At 37.0% G+C, this 27,236-nt stretch overlaps 1 protein-coding gene across 4 annotated transcripts in view; it reads right to left on the bottom strand.

Annotated features, from left to right (window-relative positions):
• Positions 1-27,236, bottom strand: part of LOC150080147 (interference hedgehog-like) — a 186,311-nt gene that overhangs the window by 9,466 nt on the left and 149,609 nt on the right. For all 4 annotated transcript variants that reach the window (XM_090381915.1, XM_090381916.1, XM_090381913.1 and 1 more), the window contains 4 exons: positions 18,023-18,198; positions 12,851-13,070; positions 8,401-8,619; positions 7,331-7,488 (listed from right to left, as the gene is read on the bottom strand). In XM_090381915.1, the coding sequence (XP_090238041.1) occupies positions 7,331-7,488; positions 8,401-8,619; positions 12,851-13,070; positions 18,023-18,198 (773 nt within the window). The remainder of the gene's footprint in view (positions 1-7,330; positions 7,489-8,400; positions 8,620-12,850; positions 13,071-18,022; positions 18,199-27,236) is intronic.

Genomic DNA, 27,236 nt, shown 5'->3' with positions numbered 1-27,236 from the left:
GTGATTATTCTGAGCGAGAGGAAGAATCCCATCAGCATTGAGCATGCTCAAACCATTCAATGCTTTATACACCTCTATCAGATCACCTCGCTGGTGCCTAGTCTCCAGACACTGTAATTTGCAAAACTTAAGCCTTTCTTCGTAAGAGCACCCCTTTGTTCCATTCACTAATCTTGTTGCCCTTCTCTGTACTTGTTCCAGCAGCTCTACATCCTTCTTGAAATGAGGCCTCCAGACTTGTATACAGTACTCAAGGTGTGGTCTGACCATTGCCTTATACAAGGGAATAATCACCTCCTTATCCCTGCTAGAAAAATTCCTATATATCATTGACAATACACCATGAGCTACTCTTGCAGCCCGTCTGCACTGCTCAGAGAACTTCATATCTGCCTGCACAACCACCCCCAGGTCCCCTTCATTCTCTACCACTGTTAGTGTAGTACCACAGAGTTGATACGTTGCTCTGGGGTTGCTGTTTCCCATGTGTAGTACTTTACATTTGTCAATGTTAAACTTCATTAGCCACCTCTCAGCCCATCTGCTCAACCTTTCCAGATCCTGTTGCAGCAGCATAGCGTCCGTAGTGTCCTTGACAACCCTGCCTACCTTTGTTATCGTCTGCAAACTTCGACATTAAGCTTGATATACCATCATCAATATCATTTATGAATACAGAAAACAATAATGGACCCAACACTGAGCCCTGAGGGACTCCACTAATAACATTAGTCCACGATGAGCAGTGTCTATTGATCACCACTCTCTGTCTTCTCCCCCTCAGCCACCCCTTTATCCACAGCAGCAATTTGCCTCCAATGCCACATTGCTCCAATTTGTGCAGCAGTCTTCCATGTGCAACAGTATCAAAAGCCTTTCTAAGATCCCAGTATATATTATCAAAGTTATTCCCTGCATCCAGTTCCCTTGTGACTGCATCATAGTATCCAATCAAATTGGTCAGGCAAGACTTCCCCTTAACAAAACCATGCTGTGTCTAAGCTATAACTGAAGTCTTGTCTAAATAATCCTGCAGTGCTTCTTTAACTAGTGCCTACATTAATTTTCCTGGAACAGAAGTTAAACTCACAGGTCTATAATTGTTTGTGTCAGCCTTTGATCCTCCTTTGTGAATTGGGGTCACATTTGAACATCTCCAGTCTGTGGGTACCTCCCCTGAGTCCAAGGAAGCTCTCATAATTATGGCTAAGGGTTTGCTTACTTCCTCTGCTGCCTCCTTTAATATAACTGGATAGATCCCATCCACCCCAGGTGCCTTTTTTATGTTTATCCTCAACAATTTCTCCTCCACTTTCCTCTCAGTTATTAGAAAATCATCTAGCTCACTGCCAATGTTTACTTCACCTACGACATTCCCCTTCCTAAATAACTCCTCATGTGTGAATGTAGATGCAAAATACTCGTTGAGTTTGTTAGCCATCTGAGTAGGATCCTCAACTGTTGAACCATCAACATCCAGTGGACCAATCTGATTCATCCCTTTCCTTCTTGAGTTTAAATAGGTAAAGAACTCTTTTCTGTTTTTCTTTGCATCCTTTGCCAAGGATTTCTCATAATCTGCCTTTGCCTGCCTAATCTCCTTTGTGACTTGGTTACAGACCAACTTATATCTATCATAGGCTTCCATGTCACCCATTAATTTGTATGTATCCCATGCATTTTTCTTCTCTGCCATATGTCTCATTAGTTCATCTGACAACCATTTAGGCCTGAACCTTGAGCAATATTTCTTGGTTGGTATGTAAAGCCTGGTAGCTTCCAAGATTAGTTCCTTGAATGCTTCCCATTTTGAATTTGCTGTTGGTAACATCATCAGTTGGTCCCACTGTATAGAATTTAAATACTGTCTCAGACCATCATAGTCGCCTTTACGAAAGCAAAAACCCTTCCCTTTACCTCTGATGGTAGTTACCTCCTTGAGTAAATCCCACTTCAGCACACTGTGATCGCTGCCACCTAGTGGTTCCTTATCTGCAGATTCTTAATGCATGAAGAATCACTACTGATAATCAGATCAAGAGTATTACTCCCTCTAGTTGCCTCCCGAACCATGCTGGTGTAGAAAACAATCATCCAATAAATCCACAAAAGCCTTGCTAGTGTGTGAGTGACCAACCCACAAATTCCAGTCAATATCTGGGAAATTAAAATCCCCCATTATAAGACTCTCTGATTTACTGGCCCATTCAATTTCCCTGTACAGTATCTTATTATACTCATCAGAGTCATTAGGCCTATAGCACACTCCTACTCTCAATTTTGATTTACCTATGCTTATGTCACACCAAACTGACTCGACACTGCCCTGTCCATCGATGTCGACTGGCTTCACTTCCTTGGATTTTATGTGTTTCTTAACTAATAGCATAACCCCTCCTCCCTTTCTATCCTGTCTATCCTTCCTGTACTCCCCAAATTCCAGTTCTGCAATTCCTTATATCTGTGTGACACCACGTCTCTGATATCCCAACAATATCTGGCTTTGATGTTTTGAGCAATACCTCAAATTCATCAAATTTATTTACTAAACTCCTAGCATTGGTGTACACGCAAGTATACATGCACCTGTTTCTATTCTTAGCTACCCTAACACAACCCATGTGTTTACTTGTACTGCAATGACTTCCAGCAGTCTCTGAAATATCCTGCATCTTGTTTTTCAGGCTTCTGCTCATTCCAATAGAAGTAGTGCAAGAATCTCTTTCACCTCTGCCAGTGGCTACTGTTAATCCATTAGTCTTTGTCTCCCCCCAAGCTAGCAGTTTTCCGACCCACCTAACACTGCATCGATAGCATCAGCAAATATTCTTGCACCCTTTCTATTTAAGTATATCCCATCCCTGTAGAAGCAATCTCTCCTGTTAACAAGTACATTCCAGGCTGAAAAAAATTCTACCCCTTGAGCCTTGCACAATCTTTCCAGGGCCGAATTGATCGACAAGGCTCTCATCATATACTCCCTCCTATCGTGTCTGGGCAGAATTGCAGACACTTTCAAATTCAACCCTACTTCACGGCTTTTTTTCAACAGTGACCTGTACTTGTTAAGTAATTCCGCTGGTCTCCTACTCTTAATATCATTAGTGCCAACGTGTACAACTATATCACCTTTTGTGCCCTTAAAAGATGATATCTGCTCTACAACGTCATCAACCTTTGCCCCTGGCAGACATACCCTGGTCCTGTTCCACCTATCCTTTTTACAAAGCATGTTCCCCGTTTCCCTGACAATAGAGTCACCAACAACTACTAGTTCCTGTGGGACCAGCGCATTCTGCCTTGGGGGCTGCCTCTGTGTTGCAAGATGACCAAGTGCAAGCTCTGGCGTTGATGTGGGCAGCTGAGAGCTTGATGGGCCCCTCAATTTATTTCCTTCGAGGGCATCCACCCTGTCCTTCAAGGTCTCATATAGGCCCATAACAACGCCGAGTTGTCGCCTAATTTCCTTGCACTCCTTGCATCGTGCACACACAAAGACATCCCCCATGGCAGTATCATGTCCCGTACCCGATTGCTCCACAAACATCAAGCAAACAGTGCATCTTAAAAGGCTGTGATTCAGAGGGCAACTGCCCCCCCCCCCTCAGTTCTCCCCTGAGTCACAGCACTCCCATTAGCTTGAGCCTTTTGCTTTGCTGCTCTGGTCAGAGTCATGATTTCGATTTAAATGTCAATAAAATTACAATTTCAGAACAAAATTAAAACCTTAAACTTGTATCTTAACACAGTTATAACGCTATATTTATTTTTCAGTATTGAGTGTTATCTACAAGTTCCCTTTATATAACTTCCGTATCAAGTATGTATTAATTATTTGTTACGTTTGTACTCTAAGTCGTTATATATATATAGTTAAAAGTACAATTTAGTTGACAATGAAGTTTAACAAGATTAATAGATCTACTGATTAATTGACAATATTATATTATGCACTATACTATACAAAGCTAATGCTCTCGAATTCCGGATATGCTGTATCGCGTTTCAGTAACGAGTGTTATCTACGAAATCCCTTTATATAACTTCCGTATCAAGTTATGTATTAATTATTTATTTTTACTAATTATTTATGTTCCGTAACCTAAGTGGTTATATGTATAGTTAAAAGTACAATTTAATTGCCAATGAAGTTCGACAAGATTAACAGATTTTACTGATTAATTTCCACGTAACAATGGCGGCTGTTTATGAACGATAAACACGTGGATTTGATACCCTTTCCGATACTAAGTAATACCTACAAATCTCTATCTAAGTTACTTTAACTTTAAGTACCGTAAATAGGAATATAAAGCTACTCTAGAAATAAGTTAATAGGTCAATTTAAACTAATAAAGCAGAAAATAAATCAGAAAAAACTTCTCTGTTCCAAGAGCGGCAGAAAGGCACGTCCGCACAGGAAACTCTCGTCCTCAAAACTTAAAATAACAAGAGGAGTTTATTTCTAATTTCTAAAATAACAAGAGGAGTTTACCTCGATATAGTACGTAGAACACTTCCGTATGATACTCTCCAGAAATTAAAACGAAAAAATCGAAAACTTACATTACAGTAAAAAATAAATAATTAAAAACCAATTTAACACAATTCAAATCATTTAACACAATTAAAAATCAATTTAATGCAATTAAAAATTAAAAAGAATCTAACGAAAATATTCAAAACGATTTTCCTTCCTGAAGCTGACAATGCTTTTCAACCATATGTTGTGATTACAGGAATGAAAATTACCGAATAGGGTTGAACCCGAAACTTAAATAGTGATTATTTGTCTTCACGCATGCGCATAAAGGTCCACGCATCAGAGATCAAATACGGCCGCGGAACATTAACAGAATTCTCATGTAATTTAATTTCTACTGTTTCTGCAATTAATAGTCACATATAATTACATTGAACATTAAGTATTTTGGCCTTGTTAAATAAAAAAGTATGTTTTTCGTTAATGGCATGAAAGGCTAATTCTGATGCTGCTGAACAAGAAGCACGAACTGAGGTTTCATGTTGATTTACACGAATATTCAGAGAAAATCGCATCGAACCTTGGTAGGTTGTTGTTATTTGGTTTTTAGGAGCATTGGCAACTAAGGCCATATTGCTCCGGGAACATGCGGTGGTCATTCCCTGACCTTTCCGCATCCTCCGTATTTGGTGGTGACGGGATTGAACCCCGGTCTAATCAAGAAGCGTGTGCTAAGCACTGCTGCTCCTTCCCACCTGGCTACAGAGGTGCACCTTGGTAGGACAAGTTGCAATCACCGCAAGAAATGTTGTATACCAGGTCATTAATTTGTGTTGCGAATGCGGAAAGAACCGCGCGATTGTTCAGTATGGTGTGTAATTTCCGTATTGGCCTGGGCACAATTTTAAATTCGGTATCTTTAAAGAATCTATTAAGTTGTTTGTGCCACTGTTCAACATATGGGACAGAAATAAAATATTTTTTGATATTACTATTGTTGGTTGGTGTAGTATTTTGTATCCTATCCTTAGCCTGTACCCTAATTCGGTTTATTGTTGCAAGGGGATAATCCCTGTTTAAGAACCTGCTAGTTAATATTTGTATTTAGAAAGAGGTATAGAGTACAAGGTGTCCCATGTGCTAACCATTCTCATATAGGTACTATCGTGCAAAGCAGAGCCTGTGAAGTGCAGTAATAAATTGTATGGTACACACACATGAGATGCACAAGATAGATTCAGTTCTTCCAGGATATCACAGCTTACTATAATACAGTTGCTGAACCTCATTGGAGTATCTCTAGATAAAATTATTCAGCAAATGCAAGCTGAGGACAGCAATATTTTTACAAGTGATACAGACAACAGACTGTTGTTAGTCCATCATGGCCTTTCCACAGCATGAACAAACATATCGCAGATGCAACAGTTGTAGAGATGAATGACCTGTTGCAATGAGGCATTTAATATTTCATAAGATAGCGAAAGTGGTGAATATTAGTGTAATCATCATGTAATCATAATACATAATCATTTGCACTGTTTTTGGAGATCCAACCTCTGATGTTCTGAAGAAATAAATTGGAAGGAAAGGAGTTAACTATGATGCTGGAATTTTTTTAAAAAATATTTTAAGCAAACTACATTTTGAGAGAAATAAAAAACTATCAGAGGTTTGCAGGACAGACCATTTCTCTTTTCCTTCACTGTTTACACAGAGTTAAAAATACCAAAATTCAAGAAAACACCTACACAACATCACTCCACAAATCAGCTACAGTATGCACATTTTGCATTTTGTAAAAAATGCACAGAGAAAATTTAATCAATAATGCAGGTTGAAACTGATGATCATAAAAGAGGAATATAAAAATTCACACCAATATAATTCTAAAAGATATATACGGTCAACCAAAATGCCCAATACAGGATTAAAGAATATGCAATTGAACTTTATGCTACAGAAGTAGATTAGCTTGTGCAACATTTCAGCAACTGAGTAACCACCTAGAGTGATTCTGTATAATACTTTACAGTGTAAAACAATATAAATTCCGTCACACAGCTCACGGGTACACTTTCCTGTGATCATGGGCGACCGCAGTATAGTGCGAGGTGGTGCAGTGCACCACCTGTGATTTTCGAAGTAATACACAATTTTTAATATTTTCATTAATTTATTGAAACATTAAAACAATACAAATTCTACGCAAAATGTTGGCTTGGCTGTACATGTAAATCAACTAAACTTGACTTAATTAAGATATTGTATGTGTTCGAAAATTTTGTGAACGAAAAATTTATTCCCAAAAGCACCACCTTGCAAAATATCCTGCCGGTGCCCATGCTTGTGATCATGACTCTAGTCGAAAAGCCCTATCCACTTCAGGGAAGTAACAAAATTCTTTTAATTTTAATTTTTTAACATTTGTTTTAATGTGTTTAAAGAAGGGATATTGTTTAAATTGGTTTCAAAGTATTTAAACTGTTTTTAAAGTATGGACTTATTGTCTTCTCTCACTCAAAGATTTGGGTTAGTGATTCAATGTATTTTGGGGTCAGGTTTGGGGTCAGGTTTGGGGTCCGTGGACCTCCAATTTCGTGGTGCATTGGATCACTGATTTTGTCTACGACTATGAGGAATTCGTGTAAATTATTTGCATAGTTAATTCAACAACAGAGTATCAGCACAGAAGTGTTCTACAGGACATCACAGAGGTAATTCCTCCTCTTCTTAACTAAATGTAAAATAAAATATGCACATTTCTATATTCCAAATGAACAATGCTTGGAAGTAGTGCAGATTCTAATAAATTGAAATAAAAAATGAATATGTAGTACAGCTTACATGATCAGATTTGTCTGGATCATCTGTTTCAAGTTGTGACATTGGATTGACACTGATATGGACTTTATCGCTTCCTGGAATATAACCATTACCCAAATGTCCATTTGTTGATGCTGCTGCTGCTGCTGCTCTTCTTTGGAGATCCAACCTCTGATGTTCTGAAAAAATAAATTAGAGAAATGAATCAATAATACTGTGATTTTTTTTTTTTTTTTTTTATCTCTAAGTAAACTACATTTTGAGAGAAATAAAAACTGTCAGAAAATTTGTATGACAGATCATTTTTCTAAATTTTCACTTAATGTTTAAACAAAGTCAAAAATAGTAAAAGAAAATCAACACACAGTAGTACAATACAATATACAATACAAATGGCTGATTATTTGCAGTTTATGTGTTCCAGATTTTGCTGAGTCACAAACTAATAATCTGCCAGAACTTAATAGTGATTAATTCCAGCTTCCTTTTTATAAAGAAATGTAACAACTAACTTTTTTCATAGCAATTGCAATTTAAAATTTGCTCAAGTATGCAGCCATGTACAAAATTATATAATTTTAAGAAGAAAAATGTGTCTAAGCCAGTGGTTCCCGATCTGTGCTCCGCGGAGCCCTAAGGGCTCTGCGGCCACTCCAGAAAAATAAAATAGCTAAAAATTGAATGAAATTAAAGAATTAGAAACAAATTAGAAAACTAGAAATCACATTCTGAATAAAAATCTGCCAAGCTGAATTTTGCGCATTCTCTAGCAGACAACGTTCAGTCATTTTGCTGACATTAACTTCAAAATTATTGTAGTACGAGACGGACAGACGGCGAGGCAGAGGGGAGCACCGGCATGTCGCACACATTCTGTCGCATGCCGATAGAATGTGTGTGACATAGAGTAAGTTTAAGGGGCTCCTCCATAGAAATTGATTCTAAAAAGGGCTCCGGGGGTCAAAAAGGTTGGGAATCACTGGTCTAAGCAAACATTATATATTAACACTTTCTTAAAATTCCTGTAAAATTTTAATTAAAAGTTCAATAAATAAAAAGACTATTTTTGATCCCTCATATTTTCTACTTACCCCTAATATTTTGCTGTTGTTTCTGTCTGTATATGTAGAGTGTTACAAACACTATCAGAACCAAAATCATCACTCCCAGTACAATGCCAAGGACAACATAAAGGATTTTCCCTCCTCCATTTCCTTTAGTTGATACACCAGATGAACTACCAATAGGACTGACAATCATACTTTCATCATTTTGCATTGGTCTACCATTAGAATTGTGTGTTTCAGGAGCTGAAATAATGATATTTTGATTTAGCTTGATGATTAACATTTATTATAATCTATCATATATTATTAAGGACACTTGATTATTATTATTATTATTATTATAAAGGACACTCACATTTCTTCATATTTTGCACAAAGACTTATTCAATTAATTTTTAATTATAGAATTATACAATTGACTGACAGCTTTTGTTTCAAAGCTGTGTCATGGCAGTAGTACATAAGAATATTACATGGAGATTAGTGATGTAATATAGTGTATTGTAGTGGGAAAATCAGATGTGTGATGTCATTGCTTCTTGGTATGCATGATAAAATCCAATTATGGAAAGATGGGTTTCCTCCCCACTACTTTTTTTTTTTTTTTTTTTTTTTTTTTGAGTCCTTGGATAAAAAAAAAAAAAAGAGGAACTGATAAATATAAATGAGAAGTTTATCACTAAGAACAGAGCCTACCCAATAAATTAATAGAGCTGTCAAATTCTGAACTTTCAAAAAGCTGGAGATAGGTAATTGTAAACAGGAGAGAAAGCAGGTTTTTGAGGAAACAGGTGAAAACACATTTTTCTGCAAAAAAGCAGAAGTTTGTCACAAAAAATAAGAGAAAAACAGGAGTTTTTTTTGTAAAAAGAGCAGGATGTTTTTGTAAAATATACACTTCACCAACATCATACACATTTTATATTAAAATACAAATATCATATTGTTTGTGATTTATTATCACTATCAGTTAGCAGTAGTCATGGCAATACAATGCAAGAAAGCAAGTTTATAAAAAAAAAAAAAAAAAACCCTCCCACCCTGTCCATCCACTCCAATAATTTGTCCAGTTCTTCCTTCAATTTATTCAAACTGCCCTTCCAAAAAAACAGATTGAAGTTTGTTCCACAATCACCCATCCACAAACCTCTGCATATCTATCCTGCAACCATCCTTCCTCGACTTGAATTTATACTCTCTCACGTGTGTAGTCCCAGCAAGTGGAAGAATACCATTAACGTTCAGCTTACTCAATCCATTCAAGGCTTTAAACACTTCAATCAGATCTCCCTGCAGGTGCCTGTTCTTCAGATGCTGTAATTTGCAGAACTGAAGCCTTTCAAGATAAGAGCACCCTTTTGTTCCTTTCGCAAATCTGGTTGCCCTTTTCTACACTCTTTCCAGCAGATCTATCCTTCCTAAAATGAGGCCTCCAGACTTGTATACAGTACTGAAGATGTGGCCTAACCAAGGCCTTACACAAAGGAATAATCAACTCCTTATCCCTGCTAGCAAAGTTTCTGTATATCATTGACAAAACGTCATGAGCTGTCCTGGCAGCATGTCTGCACTGCTCAGATAATTTCATGTCTGACTGCACGATTACCCCCAGGCCTTTTTCATTCTCCACTACCCTGAGTGTAATACCACACAATTGATAAGTTTCTCTGGGGTTACTGCTACCCATGTACAACACCTTGCATTTGTCAATGTTAAACTTCAACTGCCATTTCTCTGCCCATCAACCCAATTCCTAGATCTTGTTGCAGTAGCTCACCCTGATGACTGTCATTAACCACTCTGCCAACCTCTGTATCATCTGCAAACTTAAGACATTAAGCCTGATATACCTTCATCAACATCATTGATAAATACAGAAAACAACAACAGACCTAGCACTGAACCCTGGGGAACTCCACTAATAACATTAGTCCATGAAGAGCAATGCCCACTGATAACTACTTTCTGTCTTCTTCCACTTAACCATCCTTTATCCATAGCAGTAACTTGCCCTTAAAACCACATTGCTTCAGTTTGTACAGCAGACTTTAATGTGTGACAGCATCAAAACTTTTCCTGAAATCCAAGTATATGATGTCAAATTTATTTTTTGCATGCAGTTCCTTGGTCACTGCATCATAGTAATCTATCAGATTGGTTAGACAAGACTGCCCCTTGACAAATCCATGCTGTGATTGCAATATAATTGCATGCCTGTCCAAATGGTCCTGGGTTACTTCTTTAACTAGTGATTCCATATTTTCCCTGGAAAAGAAGTTAAGCTAATGGGTCGGTAATTACTCACGTTGACTTTTAATCCCCATTTATGAATTGGGGATATAATTGCACTTCTCCAGTCCATAGGGCCTCCCCTGAACCCAAGGATGCTCTCATAATTATGGCTAAGGGTTTGCTTACCTTTTCTCCTCCACTTTCCTTTACGTTATGACTAAGTCATTTATCGCCTCATTAGTTTTATAAATGTCTGATACATCACTGTCTGCCACTCATTTGGAGTGGCAGACAGTGATGTATCCTTCCCTAAAGAATTCCTCAAGTGTCAATGTAGATGCAAAATACCTATTCAATTTGTCTGCAACCTAAGCAGAGTCATCAACAGTTAACCCATTGACATCAAGTGGCCCAATGTTATTCAACCCCTTCCTTCTACTGTTAATATAAGCATGGAAATCTTTTGTTTTTCTTTGCATTCTTTTCCAGAGACTTCTCGTAATCTGCCTTAGTTTACCTAACCTCCTTTGTGACTTGATTACAGACTAATTTATACCTACCATAGGTTTCTACATCACTTGATAATTTATATGCATCTCATGCATTTTTATTCTCTGCCACATAGCTCTGTAGTTTATCTGATTTCCATTTAAGTCTAAGCCTTGAACAGTATTTCTTTGTTGGTATGAAAAGCCTAGTAGTTTCTTTGATTACTTCCCATTTAGAATTTGCTGTTGGTAATATCATCAGTTTGTCTCACTGCACACAATTTTAAAACTGTCTGAGACCCCTGTAGCCACCCCTTATGAAAGCAAAAGCCTTTCCTTTTACCCTTGACAGTAGTCATGTATGTCTTTAATTAAATTCCACATTGGTACACTGTGATTGCTACCACCAGTGGATCTTTTATCTGCAGATTCTTAATGTATGAAGAATCATTACTGATGACCAGATGGCGAGTACTTCCACTTATTACCTCTATAACATGCTGCTGTAGAAAAGTCACCCAAGAAATCCAAAAAAGTTGTGCTAGTGTGTGAGTGACCAACCAACATCTGGAAAGTTAAAATGCCCTATTACGAGACATTCTGATTTGCTGGCCCACTCTATTTCCCTGTATAGCTGTTTGTTATACTTATCACAGTCATTAGGCCTATAACACACTCCTACTCTCCATTTTGTTTTACCAGTAGTTATATTGCGCCAGACTGACTCAATATTGCACTCATCACACAAGTCAAATGGATGCACTGCCTTAGATTTAATATTCTTCTTAACTACAAGCATAACCCCTCCACCTCTCCTGTCCTGTCTTCTTTTCTGTATATATTGTACTCCCCATATTCAAATTCAGCATCACTTATTTCTGAGTGACACCATGTCTCTGCTATTCCTACACCTGCATTCAATGACTTAATGAGTACTTCAAATTCATCAAATTTATTTACAATGCACCTAGCATTAGTGTACATGCAAGTATATGTGCACGTGTTCTTACTCTTAGTTACCCTAATTCATTTGTTACATGATAGCCCACAGCAGAGCTTGAAATACCTTACTTTCCAGGCTGTTGCATATACCAACAGTAACAATGTAAGAATCACTTTCCCTCTGCCTGCAGCTTTAGTTAAACTATTAGTTTGTATATCGCCCCAAGCTAGCAGTTTTCCGACCTATCACTGCCTCTATAGTATCAGGAAATATTTTTGCACCCTTCTATTCAAGTGTACCCCAGAGAATCTCTCCTGTAAAGAAATAAAGTCAAGTGTCAAGTAAAGAAGTCCTTACTGCGTTTCTTTGCATCCTTCACCAAAGATTTCTCGTAATCTGCCTTCGCTTGCCTAACCTCCTTTGTGACGTGATTACGACTAGTTTATATCTACTGTATTTGTAGAAGTGTGTCTTTGTGGCTCATTTGCATGTTGAAAAACCTGGACTAATTCATATGGGGTGGCATACCCTCCACCTGAAATCAGCTAATTATACGCCTTGAACGAAAAGGACCTTAAAAATTCCTCCAGTATTTTTTTTTTTTTTTTTTGAGTCACTGACAAGAATTGAACCCAGATTCTCTCTCTCTCTCTCTCTCTCTCTCTCTCTCTCTCTCTCTCTCTCTCTCTCTCTCTCTCCAAATGAGTGGCAGACAGTGATGTATCATCTGATATGGGCTGCAACAGAGGCCATTTAATTCAAGTACAATGCAAAATAATGCTTACAATTAATAAAAAATATATATACTTACGTAAAGTCTTGCAGGTGTGGATGTTTGAGAATTCTGAAGTGCCAGCAATATTGAAACATTGCATCTTAACATCATAGGCTGTATCAGGTAACAAGTGAGAAATAATGTGGGATCGAGTATTAGAGCCCAGAACTGTAACTTTTGTATAATCACCAGCACTGTGAGTGGCACGATAATAGATGAAGAATCCTTCTACAAGTACTGAATCAATATCTGAATACTGAAAAATAAATAAACTGTATTATTATTAAATAAGAATATTCATATTAAAAAAAAAAAAAAACAACTTAACGTTGCATTTAAGAGATCAGCTCTTTCTCTCTCTCATTCACACCCTCATTATATTCAAAATAACTATAATTAATTTATTATACTTAAATTTATGTATTATAATAAATTTATTTTTATATTCAGTATAGCCACCATGACCAAAGGAATTTATAACTACACTGGCACTGCTTTTTTACAGCAATATTCCAGCACAACAGCTAACAATGAACATAGCACTGTTTGTGTGGAACATAAGAGATCAGTCTCTCAATGTGCAAACCCATGGCATGTATGTTTCTAAGGTCCATTATATATCACTTACATAAGAATTTTTATCAATGATTAAAGAGTTTCAATTTTGTAAATTGGCAAAAAAAAAAAAAATCAAACTTTATAATTCAGAAATTATTTATTCTAAAACTCCTTTCAACAATTTCAATTAATTTTTAATGATCAATTATTTTTATAACAGCAATACAGAAATAAAACCTATACAGTGAAACTTCTCCTAACGGACACCTCTCGTTAATGGACATCTCTCTACAACGGACATTTTCAAATTCCCCAACGCACCTCTATTGGTTTTAACGTGTTTGCAGCTTCTGTCTAGCGGACATTTTCTGTAACTGACACGGACAGGCAATCTGCACTGTTTTGTTTAGATTAGCACTTAATTTGATCTCCCCATAACGGACTGCGGGAGAGCTCACGGCCCTTTTTCTAGGAACTTTTCTTCCACGTATTGCCTCAATCGTGTGTTTATTTTCTATTTCCGATTCTCTGAATTTTATCAAGGTTTACGTCGCGGTTCTAAACCCTTTTTCAAGAATTTTAAGGCAAGTGTAAAACTTCTGATGAATTCGGTGTGTGCGGGGGGGGGGGGATATGGTCGGCCTTTTGTCTTTTCAGTTTCAGTTTTCAGTTTTGTTCAGTGTCGTGTGAAGTGCACAATGTCTTCTTGTAAACATTTAACTTTAAAAGATAAAGTCGAACTCATTAATGCGTATGATCAGCAAAAAAATAGTGTTCGCAATCTCGCTGCAAAATTCAAAATCGGGAAGACGCAGGTAAGCGACATCCTAAAGAAAAAAAAATGAACTGCTCAAATAATTTCGGCAGCACGGAAACGATCAGGTTCAAAAATCATTCCCGAAAACTGTTGGACTTCAAATTGACAATGTTATGTATGAGTGGTTCTGTCGCGAACGTGCTAAAAAAAATTCCCATTAATGGGCCTATTATTAGGGAAAAGGCTTTGGAGGTTGCGAAATCTATGGGAGTAAATGAGTTCAAAGCTTCTGTGGGATGGCTAGACAAGTTCAAAACTCGGCATAAAATTTCTTGGAAAACCGTAAGTGGTGACGGTAGATCTGTTGATACTGGGGTTGTAACAGAGTGGACTGTCAAATTGGAAGATTTATGTTGTGATTTTGAAGCTAAGGATATTTACAACTGTGATGAAACAGGGTTGTTTTTTAAAGCTCTTTCTGAGTCCAAAAAACGAAAAGTGCCAGGGCGGAAAAATTTCTAAGGAACACTTGACTGTACTATTGTGTACAAATATGCTGGGAGACTTTGAACAACCTCTTGTTATAGGAAAACAACAAAATCCTCATTGTTTCAAGGGCATAAAGTTGAATCTTTTGAATGTTGACTTGAAGTCTAATAAAAAAGCGTGGATGACACGAGATATCACGAGCGACTTTAACCAAAACATGATTCGTCAAAACAGAAAAATTATTCTTTTCATGGATAATGCTGCATCTCACCCGCACATTGAATTGTCCAGCATTCAAATCGTTTTTCTGCCACCAAACACATCTGCAGAGTGTCAGCCCTTGGATCAAGGAATAATAAAAAATTTTAAACTTCACTACAGAAAACGTGTTTTAAGACATCTCATTGCAAACATGAACGATGTAACATGCGAATGACCTTGCAAAGAAAATCAGAATCCTAGATGCGATTCAATGGATTTCCTCTTCAGTAAACACAATTAGAAAACAAACTGTCGTGAACTGTTTTGTAAAGTCTGGCTTCTCAAACGCAAAAATTGAAGTTGTGAACAGCAATGTGGAGCACCAAGAACAAGAACTTCAACATCTATTGATAATGTACGACACTTCAGCTACAAGTGACCCTGGCTACAAAGATATAGACTCGAACCTCACTACAGAAGATGGTGCTCTAGATACCAATGACATTATTATCGATATTTTTCAAGAAGTTCCTCATGAGGATGAAGAAATGGAAGGAGGTCATTCTGTCGAAGAACATATTAACGACGAACCACCGATGAAAATAGAAGTGCTCATACAAATCAATCGTTTAAAAATGTTTTTTGCCGCTTAAGAAGATATTGAAGGACTTTCGATGGTTTCTTCACTCCAAACAAATGTTGAAAACAAAATTATCAGCCGGGAGAAGGTGCAGAAGAAAATAAGTGATTGCTGTATGTATTTTTCTTAAGATAAAGTCATAATATGCATAGCACAATTGTATGTATATTATTTACAAAAATATTGTGCAAAATCTGTACATAATTTAATTTAATTTTACATTAAATGTTTAACGATTTTTCTTTATCTCTTGTGTATGTAATTGTATATTATTTACAAAAATATTGTTCAAAATCTGTATATATTTTAATTTAATTTTACATTAGAAACGGTTAACGATTTTTCTTTCTTTCTTTTTTTTTTTTTTCTCTCAGACTTCTTGTTAGCGGACACTTCTCTCTAACGGACACATTTTCGTTCCCCATTGGCTGTCTGTTAAAGGGAAGTTTCACTGTATTACCAAAAATGGTTTACCATTTTATGAAATACATTATTTACTTTTATTGACTTCTGTTGCAGTAGTATTCACTGTTATTGTTATACAGACATTCAACTAAAAATGTTCTAGCTTGAATTGCCTATATTTATTTAAATATTTAACGTACATAATTAATTTGGTGTCAGCATGTATTATGGAAGTTTATCACTGGTCTGTGACATTCTATAATAGAAAATTCCATTAGCACTTGTGAACAAAACCTGCTCATGAAATAACCAAGAACATCTGTCAATTGAGCAGATGGGCTGAGAGGTGGCAAATGAAGTTTAACATTGACAAATGTAAAGTACTACATATGGGAAACAGCAACCTCAGAGCAACATATCAACTCTGTGGTACTACACTGACAGTGGTAGAGAATGAAAAGGACCTGGGGGTAATTGTGCAGGCAGATATAAAGTTCTCTGAGCAGTGCAGACGGGCTGCAAGAGTAGCTCGTGGTGTTTTGTCAATGATATACAGGAATTTTTCTAGCATGGATAAGGAGGTGATTATTCCCTTGTATAAGGCAATGGTCAGGCCACACCTTGAGTACTGTATACAGGTCTGGAGGCCTCATTTCAAGAAGGATGTAGAGCTGTTGGAACGAGTACAGACAAGGGCAACAAGATTAGTGAATGAAACAAAGGGTTGCTCTTATGAAGAAAGGCTTAGGTTTTGCAAATTACAGTGTCTGGAGACTAGGCACCGGTGAGGTGATCTGATAGAGGTGTATAAAGCCTTGAATGGTTTGAGCATGCTCAATGCCAATGGGATTCTTCCTCTTGCTCAGAATAATCACCTGAGAGGGCATAAATTCAAATTGAGGACAGACAGATGTAGGATAGACGTGCAGAAATTGGTCTTTAGTCAGCGGGCGGTTGGTTGGTGGAACAGACTTCCATCCCTTGTTGTGGAAGTTGATAGCCTAAATAAATTTAAGGCTCAGCTGGACAGGTATTTCGAACAAATGGAGGGGTGAAATGGAAGTGTTGTTTTTTTTTTGTTTTTTTTTTGGCTGATGCTACATAAGTTATATCTATTTAACACTTTTAACAGTGGCATATTTTGTGACAACTGCTAATTCCATTAGCAGTTGCGAAAAAAGTTTGATCAAGCTTGTTGGGTCCTTGTTGGGCTTCACGTTGTTTTCTCCATACTATGATCCTTCCATCTGCATAATACAACTGAAATGAGAAGTTCATTTAATTGAGTTAACTCAATTTAATGCAGACATTTCTTTCTGTTATACATACATGGTAGTTGTGCTACTGTAGCCTACATCAAACAATAAAATAATTATCCCAATTTTGGAATAATTATTTTATAGTTCACAGTTTTACTGATGTGGTGATTGGGCCATATCAGTACATCCGTGTGCTTACACAATTCATACAACCTCTTAGTTGTCAACTAACTGTTTCCACTCAGTTTTTTTTTTTTATTTCTTTTTAGCTAAAAGGCATTCTTGCTATACCCTCAATACCGCTATTACAGAATACTAACACTCATTTTCTGAGCCCTACTGTCATTTCATATTCATCCATTTTACTATAAAAAATGTGTTGTGACTGCTAGTCATGCGTACTGATAGCTTATATATACATAGTAAAAGGTATATAATAATGAAATGCAGCAAATTTAGATTTCCATATGGAGAAGTGATGTTCCTAATAAATTCTTCATTGAATGTGCCCAGCAGGATCGAGAAATTACAGGCTTAGCTGTTTGAAAGACAAACCGGAAGGCCTAATATTAACTCCACAAATTGAAATAAACTAGAAGAAGTCTATATAATCTAGCTATTGAATACCAATCAACCCTTAGACATTCACAAAAAGAGGATTTGATGGTTTACCCTTCTTCTTTTTTTTCTTTTTTGGAAAAGCTATGACTAAAGTAAAATGTAAAGTAATAAAATACCCAGAAGTATGCAATACTTCTGGGTATTTTATTAATTGGTAGCAGGTTATAAATGACCTGCTACCAATTTATTTTTATTTATTTATTTATTATTATTTTTTTTATTTCAAAGAGGATGTGGATCATTTCAAGAAATTTAGCAAAGAAATATTTTTAACTAACCTTCCAGTCTAAAGTAATAGCAGAAGGACTCACAGCTTCAGCATGTATAATAGATGGCCCTTGCACTGGTTTCTTTGTAGGTGGATCTTTGTGTAGTGTGAATTTATCAGAAATAGGCCCTACTGTATGATCACTGTTTGAATATACAGCAGCAATCCTAAAGCGATATTTGGCACCTGTTAAAATTACATGGCAAAATAAATATTAGCAAGTTAACCAAGTAGTCACCACTTAATGCTTTTTGGGTAAAGTTTTAATACTCATTATACATTCTTTTTAATGATTTACTGCAATACAGAAAAAAAAAAAAAATTCAACCATCTATATTAGAATTTATTTAAAAATTTATTTTCATTACAAAAGATATTGCTCAAAACACTTAATTTCCATATCTATTACTATGGGTAACCACTTGTAGCTCTTTTAATACATTTCATTTCATATATGTGAATTCAGAATTTGTAGATTAATGCATGTAAAATATAAAATAATACTTTAATTTTTTTTTATTTTTTATATTACAATTCCAAATAAAGTTGGCTCACTCTTTTCTGTATACATCTAAATTTTATTAGGTTAACTATAATTACGTAACAAGTTGGTAAACTTCATATATTTAATTTAATTTAAATCCAGTTTGCAAACTTAATAAACATAAAACTATTTTGCCCCCTTAAGTGTTCTTTTAGCTAGCAGATTTTAAACTGCAGTGAATATTGCAAATGGTCTTAGTACTCAAAAAAAATCCAGCAAATTTCTGTACCACAAGTTGCTTGGGTATTGCACTACTTTTAAACAAATGACATCACCATAAGGGTTAGTCTCCCATAAATGGTAGACTGGTCTTATAGTCATGTTAAATTTCGAGAAAACTTAAAAGATGAGGCACTACTATTACAGCCTGTTTTAGGACACTTGTCCCTCATCAGATAGTCTTGTCCCTCATCATTTTAATCTAATTGAAGCCACCTACATCAGATAGTAGGTGGCTTCAATTAGATTAAAATGTCCTGGCCATAAAAAACACATAAGTGGCTAAAATAGTATAAGTAATTCCATATATACAGGGTGTATCATAACTTGTGGGACTCACTTCAGGGATGCCTTTAGAACCTAAAAACAATAAAAAAAATTCATGTAAACATAGGTCTGATTATGCTTTGTTTCCGAGTTGATGTCATTTTTGTCTTCCAGCAACTCTCTGCTTACATTTAGAGGAAATTCTCAAAATGATCACCGTGCACCTGAACATAAGCTTGCAAATGCCTGATTATAGACCCCCCCCCCCCCCCGCCTGCTCAAAAGTTCCAGGTGTCTGTCAGATTTGTTGTTCTGTTGCTGCTGGGTCCACCACTAACTGAAATTCATTCAATTTCTGCAAGGTGTTCATCTATTCTCTAAAAAGGTCTTCTTATTTGGCACATGCCAATTAGGAAAGTTTTCAGCATACAGATATCTTAGCTGCATTGCATTTAACAAGTCCATTAGCAAGCATCCTTAGCTGCATTCCATCTAGCAAGTCCATACACGAGGTGCATGTCTGCACTCATGTATGGACTTGCTAGCAATGCAGATGTAAATGTTGATACACGTATAATCAAATATTGATGATACATGTTGACAATAGACTTTGCATTTTTGTCTTCCCTTTATTCAACCTATAACTAAATTTGCCCACCCATATGTGATGACAACTCCACCACACTTTTTATTTTATTTGATTTTACATTTTACTTTACAGTTCCTTCACCTCCAAATTGGGTTTGCAAATTCAGCCCATAATTTTCTTAATTCATCATAACTTTTAGGATATTAACATTCTTTTGCCTTTTTCATATCTATATTACTTCTTTTTTCTACTATCCTTATAGTACCTGACACTTTGTGTAATTCTCACCTCCATCTAAACAACCTTTTTTTCTGATTTATTTACACTTACATGCTTTTATATATATATAAATGGGTATTCAATGTAACTCTATAAAGGAAATGTTTAAAGAGTTACATATGAAAAAAGGTATACAGTTGAATAAATGGTTTCACTGAATGCAAATTTAATAAATAGGTATGACAGACGCACCTAAAAGTGCAAAGCAGCATTAAAGGATTCAATATATTAATACAACTACAACTTATATATATATATAAATAAATATGAAGTTATGTAAAAGAATATAATAAATAGAAAAAGAAAGGGAAAGAGTTGCAGAACAGATTAATGCCATCAAATTTATGATTGTACATTACATCTGTCTGTATATAACAATATTTTAGTTAATTATATGCCAACTAGATAAATTGGACAAAAGTATTAGGGATGAAAACTATAATCATTAGCTCAAAGTGCCAAATTTAAATAACCCAAGTTGGACTTTATTGTTGTACCCTATAAATAAACACATAATAAAATAAAATGACATGAAATAGTAAAAGTAAAATGATAATATAGCTAATTATAGATATATGGTTATATTGAATGGAACATTAACAAGGGCTAACTTCACTCAATATATCCCATCAATAATTAGCAGAAGCTATCTGTAAATTGTTATTTGGAACATTAGCAACTAAGGCCAACTGTATAATTTTTTCTCTTGGTGGCCATTAATTCAGTCCTACTGACTGATTTTAAGGGCAAAAAAGGTCGGCGCCTCCGTAGCCAGGTGGGAAGGAGCAGTAGCACACGCTTCTTGATTAGACCGGGGATATGCAGTGATCATTCCCTGACCTTTTCCCTGTGCCCTCCATATTTGGTGGGCACAGGCTCAAACACCGGTATAATCAAGAAGCGTGTGCCATGCACTGCTGCTCCTGCCCACCTGGCTACGGAGGCACCCTATCTGTAAAGTCCAACTTGGGTTATTTAAATTTGGCACTTTGAGCTAATGATTATAGTTTTCACCCCTAATACTTTTCCAATTTATCTAGTTGGTATAATAATTAACTATAAAATATTGTTATATATATATATATATATATATATATATATATATATATATACAGTACAATCTTAATATAACACAGGCCAGGTGACAACTTTAATACCTGTGTTATAAGCAAAGCACATTACAGCTGAAAAAATATTACCATTTTCCCCCCAATTTTTTTTAATATAAATACACTTCACTTAGTACATAAATACTTTATTTACTAATGTTTTATGAAAATACAGACTAAAAGACGAAGTATTAAAGGTTGTATAATTTCCTTTAAATTCTAGTAATACACAATGCTGTTAGGGATTTACATTTGCATGCCTGTTCTGAAATAGTTGTGTAATTTAGTTTGCCAGAACTGATTACAGCATGTTTTCAGTACATAATTCTTAATAGTGGTAAGATGCAATAAATAAGGATGTTCTCTATCACTCTGACATTCTAACCATGCCATCAATTCATTAATGTTTTCACGCAGTTGTTAATTTCTGTGTTTTCCTTACATAAGTCATCCACATTACCTTCTAAGTCACTCCTGTCACTAGTCATCTGTTTGTCAATTGTCTTCCCACTGTTCACAGAGGTTGAGATTTCTTCCTCACTCAGGTAATGCACAACTGGAGCTTTTGCATCCACCCCAAGCCAAGCAGCCAGGTCATTTGCTCCAAGATTGCTACTAAATGTTACAAGCAGCTTTTGTTTCTCATTCATTCTGAAAATGCTGCTAATTCAAGATTATTATTAGTAATCTCACCTTTTCCAATACATTTTTTCCAGTAGTTTTCAACTGCTGTTAATCTTACTTTCTACCATGCTAATCTAATACTGTATACAATGTCTCTTCTTAGTGTTAATTTTTTCAAAAATTCTAGAACTTGAATTTCTGAGTTCACAACACCAGTAAGTAGCTTGCCATGATAGTAAGCTTTGAAGGCTCGAAAAATATTGCGATCTGTGGGCTGAATTAGTGCAGTTGTGTTCCTTGGCAGAAACGTGGCTCTGATATTGCCATCTTTCGATTTCAGGAAATTGGCCAAAGGATGAGCCAGGCAGATTCAGCATGATGGGCTAGATTCAACAGTAACAGAGCCTTTTCTACAAGTTTTATGGAAAGCAAGAGGCGCCTCACCAATGGTGTAAACCCACTTTCAAACCATGAAGCAAAAATATCACTCATCATCCAAACGTTGGAGTACTTTTATAAATCACAGGTAAAGATTTCACATTGACATACTTAAAACACTGGGGACGTTGACTTTTATGATGCACAATGGCTTTAACTTGTGATTTCCAGTCTTGTTTGCACGAGTAATTCTCTCTTTGTTAGTTTTCATGCCTACCTTGTTGGGTGCCTTTTTAATAACCAGTGACTTATCAGAGAGAAGTTTATAGTACAGTAATACCCCGACTTACGCTACCCCGACTTACGCGAACTCGGAGTTACGCGGTTCTTGATTTTTTTCGTTTGGCCGCCCACTATCTTCAAGGTCGTTTTTCATATGTTATCGATATGCGGTGCGACGGCGGAGAATGAGAGCGAAAGATGAACAAAATTCAACTTTGCTGCTTTTATGACACATTTCACCGTAATAACGTAAAAACCAACACAATTCCAGCTATCGGTATAATCGCAACTGCAATTAGATCGAGTTCACTAGCAGAAACGCAACTGGATTTTTATTGTTTTATGGTAGTAACCCCTAGAAATGTGAGGTGTTAATAGTGTATCTCTGCCTTTATGGTGTTGTTTATTCAGTTGCTACACGCGCGCAGCTTTGTTTATGCGTATCAAGCGTGCCTCCTCGTTTTGTAATTGTGCTTTATTCCCTAAAAATGAGTAAAATGCTTAAAAGGTGTGAAAAGGAAGCATCCTGGTGAAGACACTGCAGATTCAGAGAGAAAAAGAAAAGCAATTATCGATAAACAGAGGCGGAATGGGTCAAAAATTCTTACCCGGGAAAATTTATAGTGGCCTCATACTATGGTTTATGGCCAAAATCACACTGGCCCACCGGGGTTTCCCCGGTAGGGCTTATGGCCAGTCCACCTCTGTCGATAGAGAAAAAATATGAAATTGTGAAACGCTTTGAGCGAAATGAAAGACCATGTGATATTGCACGTGCTACAGGCCTAAATGAAGCAACGGCGAAAAGCACATGACAATTGCAAACTTGACAGGTTGAAAATTGAAAAGGGCTCAATTGTAAAGGGCTTAAAAATTTTAGAAAACATAGACTCCAACGAAGAACGCATTATAGCTACAAAGCAAGGAATAAAAAAATTATTAGCTTGCAACGAAGAAATTCTGCGTGAAAAAAAGAACGCGCTGTGTCGTCAGACGAATTTGTTAGATTTTATGAAGCCATCGACATCGAAATAACTTTTTTACGTAAGTCATTTGTTTTTTTAATACATATTTTGTATTAATATGTATAAAGAACTGCAATTTTATTAATATTTTTCTTCTAAACTAGTCTTTTTGTTAGTCCTTGGTCCCAATTAAGCAAAATTTATATGTATTTATATGCAAAGTTGTACCCCGACTTACGCGAATTCGACTTACGCGATTTTCGTCGGACCCACCTATCGCGTAACTTCGGGGTATTACTGTATAGCACTATTTTGTCACAGTTGTACAACTGTTCATCTGTGAATTCACCATCTTGAATCACATTATACAGAAATTCAGGAAACACTTCTGTGACTGCAATGTCACCAAATGCAGATTAGCCTACAAGTCTAACATGGGATATTCCATGGTGAATCTTCCATCTCCAAAGCCATCTTTCAGAAGCTTTCTTTAAACATATCACTTGTCACTTTAAACATGTCACTTTAAACATGTCTCTAGAAACCACTTGTACAAGCACTGGTCTACACCACTGTTTTCACAAAATCTAGTGTTCTCTTTCTTTGGAAGCCTACTTCATCTTCTACAGAATTTACAAATGAATACATTTTCTTTCTTTCTTCCTCTTTCATTCTACCATGGATCATTTCTTTTGGAATTCCCCACTCACAAAATATACTGCATTTTGTTTCACCACTCTTAACTCTTTCGATAATCTTTAACTTCTTCAACTGTATAATTTTTTCTCTTGGTGGCCATTAATTCAGTCCTACTGACTGATTTTAAGGGCAAAAAAGGTCGGCGCCTCCGTAGCCAGGTGGGAAGGAGCAGTAGTACACAGCACACGCTTCTTGATTAGAGCGGGGTTCGAGCCCGTCACCACCAAATACGGAGGATGAGGAAAGGTCAGGGAATGACCACTGCATTTCCCGGAGCAATATGGCCTTAGTTGCTAATGCTCCTAAAAACAAAAACAACAACAACAGCAAAAAAGGTGATATAGTTGCACACGTTGGCACTAATGATATTAAGAGTAGGACACTGGCGGAATTACTTAACAAGTACAGGTCACTGTTGAAAAAAAGCCGTGAATTAGGGTTGAATTTGAAAGTGTCTGCAATTCTGCCCAGACACGATAGGAGGTAGTATATGATGAGAGCCCTGTCGATCAATTCGGCCCTGGAAAGACTGTGCAAGGCTCAAGGGGTAGAATTTTTTTCAGCCTGGTCTGTACTTGTTAATAGGAGAGACTGCTTCTACAGGGATGGGATACACTTAAATAGAAAGGGTGCAAGAATGCTTGCTGATGCTATCGAGGCAGTGTTAGGTGGGTCGGAAAACTGCTAGATTGGGGGGATACAAGAACTAATAGATTAACAGTAGCCACTGGCAGAGGTGAAAGTGATTCTTGCACTGCTTCTATTGGAATGAGCCGCAGCCTGGAAAATAAGATGCAGGATATTTCAGAGACTGCTGGGAATCACTGGGGTACAAGTAAACACATGGGTTGTGTTAGGGTAGCTAAGAAAAAGAACAGGTGCATGTATACTTGCGTGTACACCAATGCCGGGAGTTTAGTAAATAAATTTGACGAATTTGAGGTATTGCTCAAAACATCAAAGGCAAATATTGTGGGGATTTCAGAGACGTGGTGTCACACAGATATAAGGAATGCAGAACTGGAATTTGGGGAGTACAATGTCTACAGAAAGGATAGATAGGATAGGAAGGGAGGAGGGCTTTTGCTATTAGTTAAGAAATACATAAAATCCAAGGAAGTGAAGCCAGTCGACATTGCTGGACAGTGCAGTGTTGAGTCAGTTTGGTGTGACATAAGCATTGGGAGATCAAAATTGAGAGTAGGAGTGTGCTATAGGCCTAATGACTCTGATGAGTATAATAAGAAACTGTACAGGGAAATAGAGTGGGCCAGTAAATCAGAGAGTCTTATAATGGGGGATTTAATTTCCCAGATATTGACTGGAATTTGGGGGCTGGTCACTCACACATTAGCAAGGCTTTTGTGGATTTATTCGATGATTGTTTTCTACATCAACATGTTCGAGAGGCAACTAGAGGGAGTAATACTCTTGATTTGATTATCAGTAGTGATTCTTCATGCATTAAGAATCTGCAGGTAAATGAACCACTAGGTGGCAGTGATCACAGTGTGCTGAAGTGGGATTTACTCAAAGAGGTAACTACCATTAGAGGTAAAGGGAAGGGTTATTGCTTTCGTAAAGGCGACTACGATGGACTGAGACAGTAGTTAAATTCTATACAGTGGGACCAACTGATGATGTTACCAACAGCAAATGCAAAATGGGAAGCATTCAAAGAACTTATCTTGGAAGCTACTAGGCATTACATACCAACTAAGAAATATTGTTCAAGGTTTAGGCCTAAGTGGATGTCAGATGAACTAATGAGCCACATCGCAAAAAATGCATGGGATACATACAAATTAACACGTGACACAGAAGCCTATGATAGATACAAGTTGATCTGTAACCAAGTTACAAAGGAGGTTAGGCAGGCGAAGGCAGATTACGAGAAATCTTTGGCAAGGGATGCAAAGAAAAACAGGAAACAGTTCTTTACTTATGTAAATTCTAGAAGGAAGGGGATGAATCAGATTGGTCCACTTGATATCGATGGGTCAACTGTTGATGATCCTGCTCAGTTGGCTAACAAACTAAATGAATATTTTGCATCGACATTCACACATGAGGAGTTATTCAGCGAGGGGAATGCCAGAGGTGTATTCAACTTTGGCAGTAAGCTAGAGAATCTTGTAATAACTGAGAGTAAAGTGGAGGAGAAATTGTTGAAGATAAATACAAGAAAGGCACCTGGGGTGGATGGGATCTATCCAGTTATATTAAAGGAGGTAGCAAAGGAAGTAAAGGCGCCTCCGTAGCCAGGTGGGAAGGAGCACACGCTTCTTGATTAGACCGGGGTTCGAGCCCGTCACCACCAAATACGGAGGATGCGGAAAGGTCAGGGAATGACCACCGCATATCCCGGAGCAATATGGCATTAGTTGCTAATGCTCCTAAAAACCAAATAAACAAACAACAAAGGAAGTAAGCAAACCCTAAACCATAATTATGAGAGCTGCCTTGGACTCAGGGGAAGTACCCATGGACTGGAGATGTGCAAATGTGACCCCAATTCACAAAGGAGGATCAAAGGGCGACACAAGTAATTATAGACCTGTTAGTTTAACTTCTGTTCCTGGAAAATTAATGGAGGCACTGGTTAAAGAAGCACTGCAGGATCATCTAGACAAGACTTCGGTTATAGTTCAGACACAGCATGGTTTTGTTAAGGGGAAGTCTTGCCTGACCAATTTGATTGGATACTATGATGCAGTCACAAAAGAACTGGATGCAGGGAATAGCTTTGATATTATATACTTGGATCTTAGAAAGGCTTTTGATACTGTTGCACATGGAAGACTGCTGCACAAATTGGAGCAGTGTGGCATTGGAGGCAAATTGCTGCTATGGATAAAGGGGTGGTTGAGGGGGAGAAGAGAGAGTGGTAATCAATGGACACTGCTCATCGTGGACTAATGTTATTAGTGGAGTCCCTCAGGGCTCAGTATTGGGTCCATTATTGTTTTCTGTATTTATAAATGATATTGATGATGGTATATCAAGCTTAATGTCCAAGTTTGCTGACGATACGAAGGTTGGCAGGGTTGTCAAGGACACTACTGACACTATGCTACTGCAACAGGATCTGGAAAGGTTGAGCAGATGGGCTGAGAGGTGGCAAATGAAGTTTAACATTGACAAATGTAAAGTACTACACATGGGAAACAGCAACCCCAGAGCAACGTATCAACTCTGTGGTACTACACTGACAGTGGTAGAGAGTGAAAGGGACTTGGGGGTGGTTGTGCAGGCAGATATGAAGTTTT

Source organism: Mastigoproctus giganteus, chromosome 9 (assembly GCF_048544385.1).
Source record: "Mastigoproctus giganteus isolate SK-2022 chromosome 9, ASM4854438v1, whole genome shotgun sequence".
Lineage (NCBI taxonomy): Eukaryota > Metazoa > Arthropoda > Arachnida > Uropygi > Thelyphonidae > Mastigoproctus > Mastigoproctus giganteus.
This window is presented reverse-complemented; position numbering and strand designations above follow the sequence as displayed.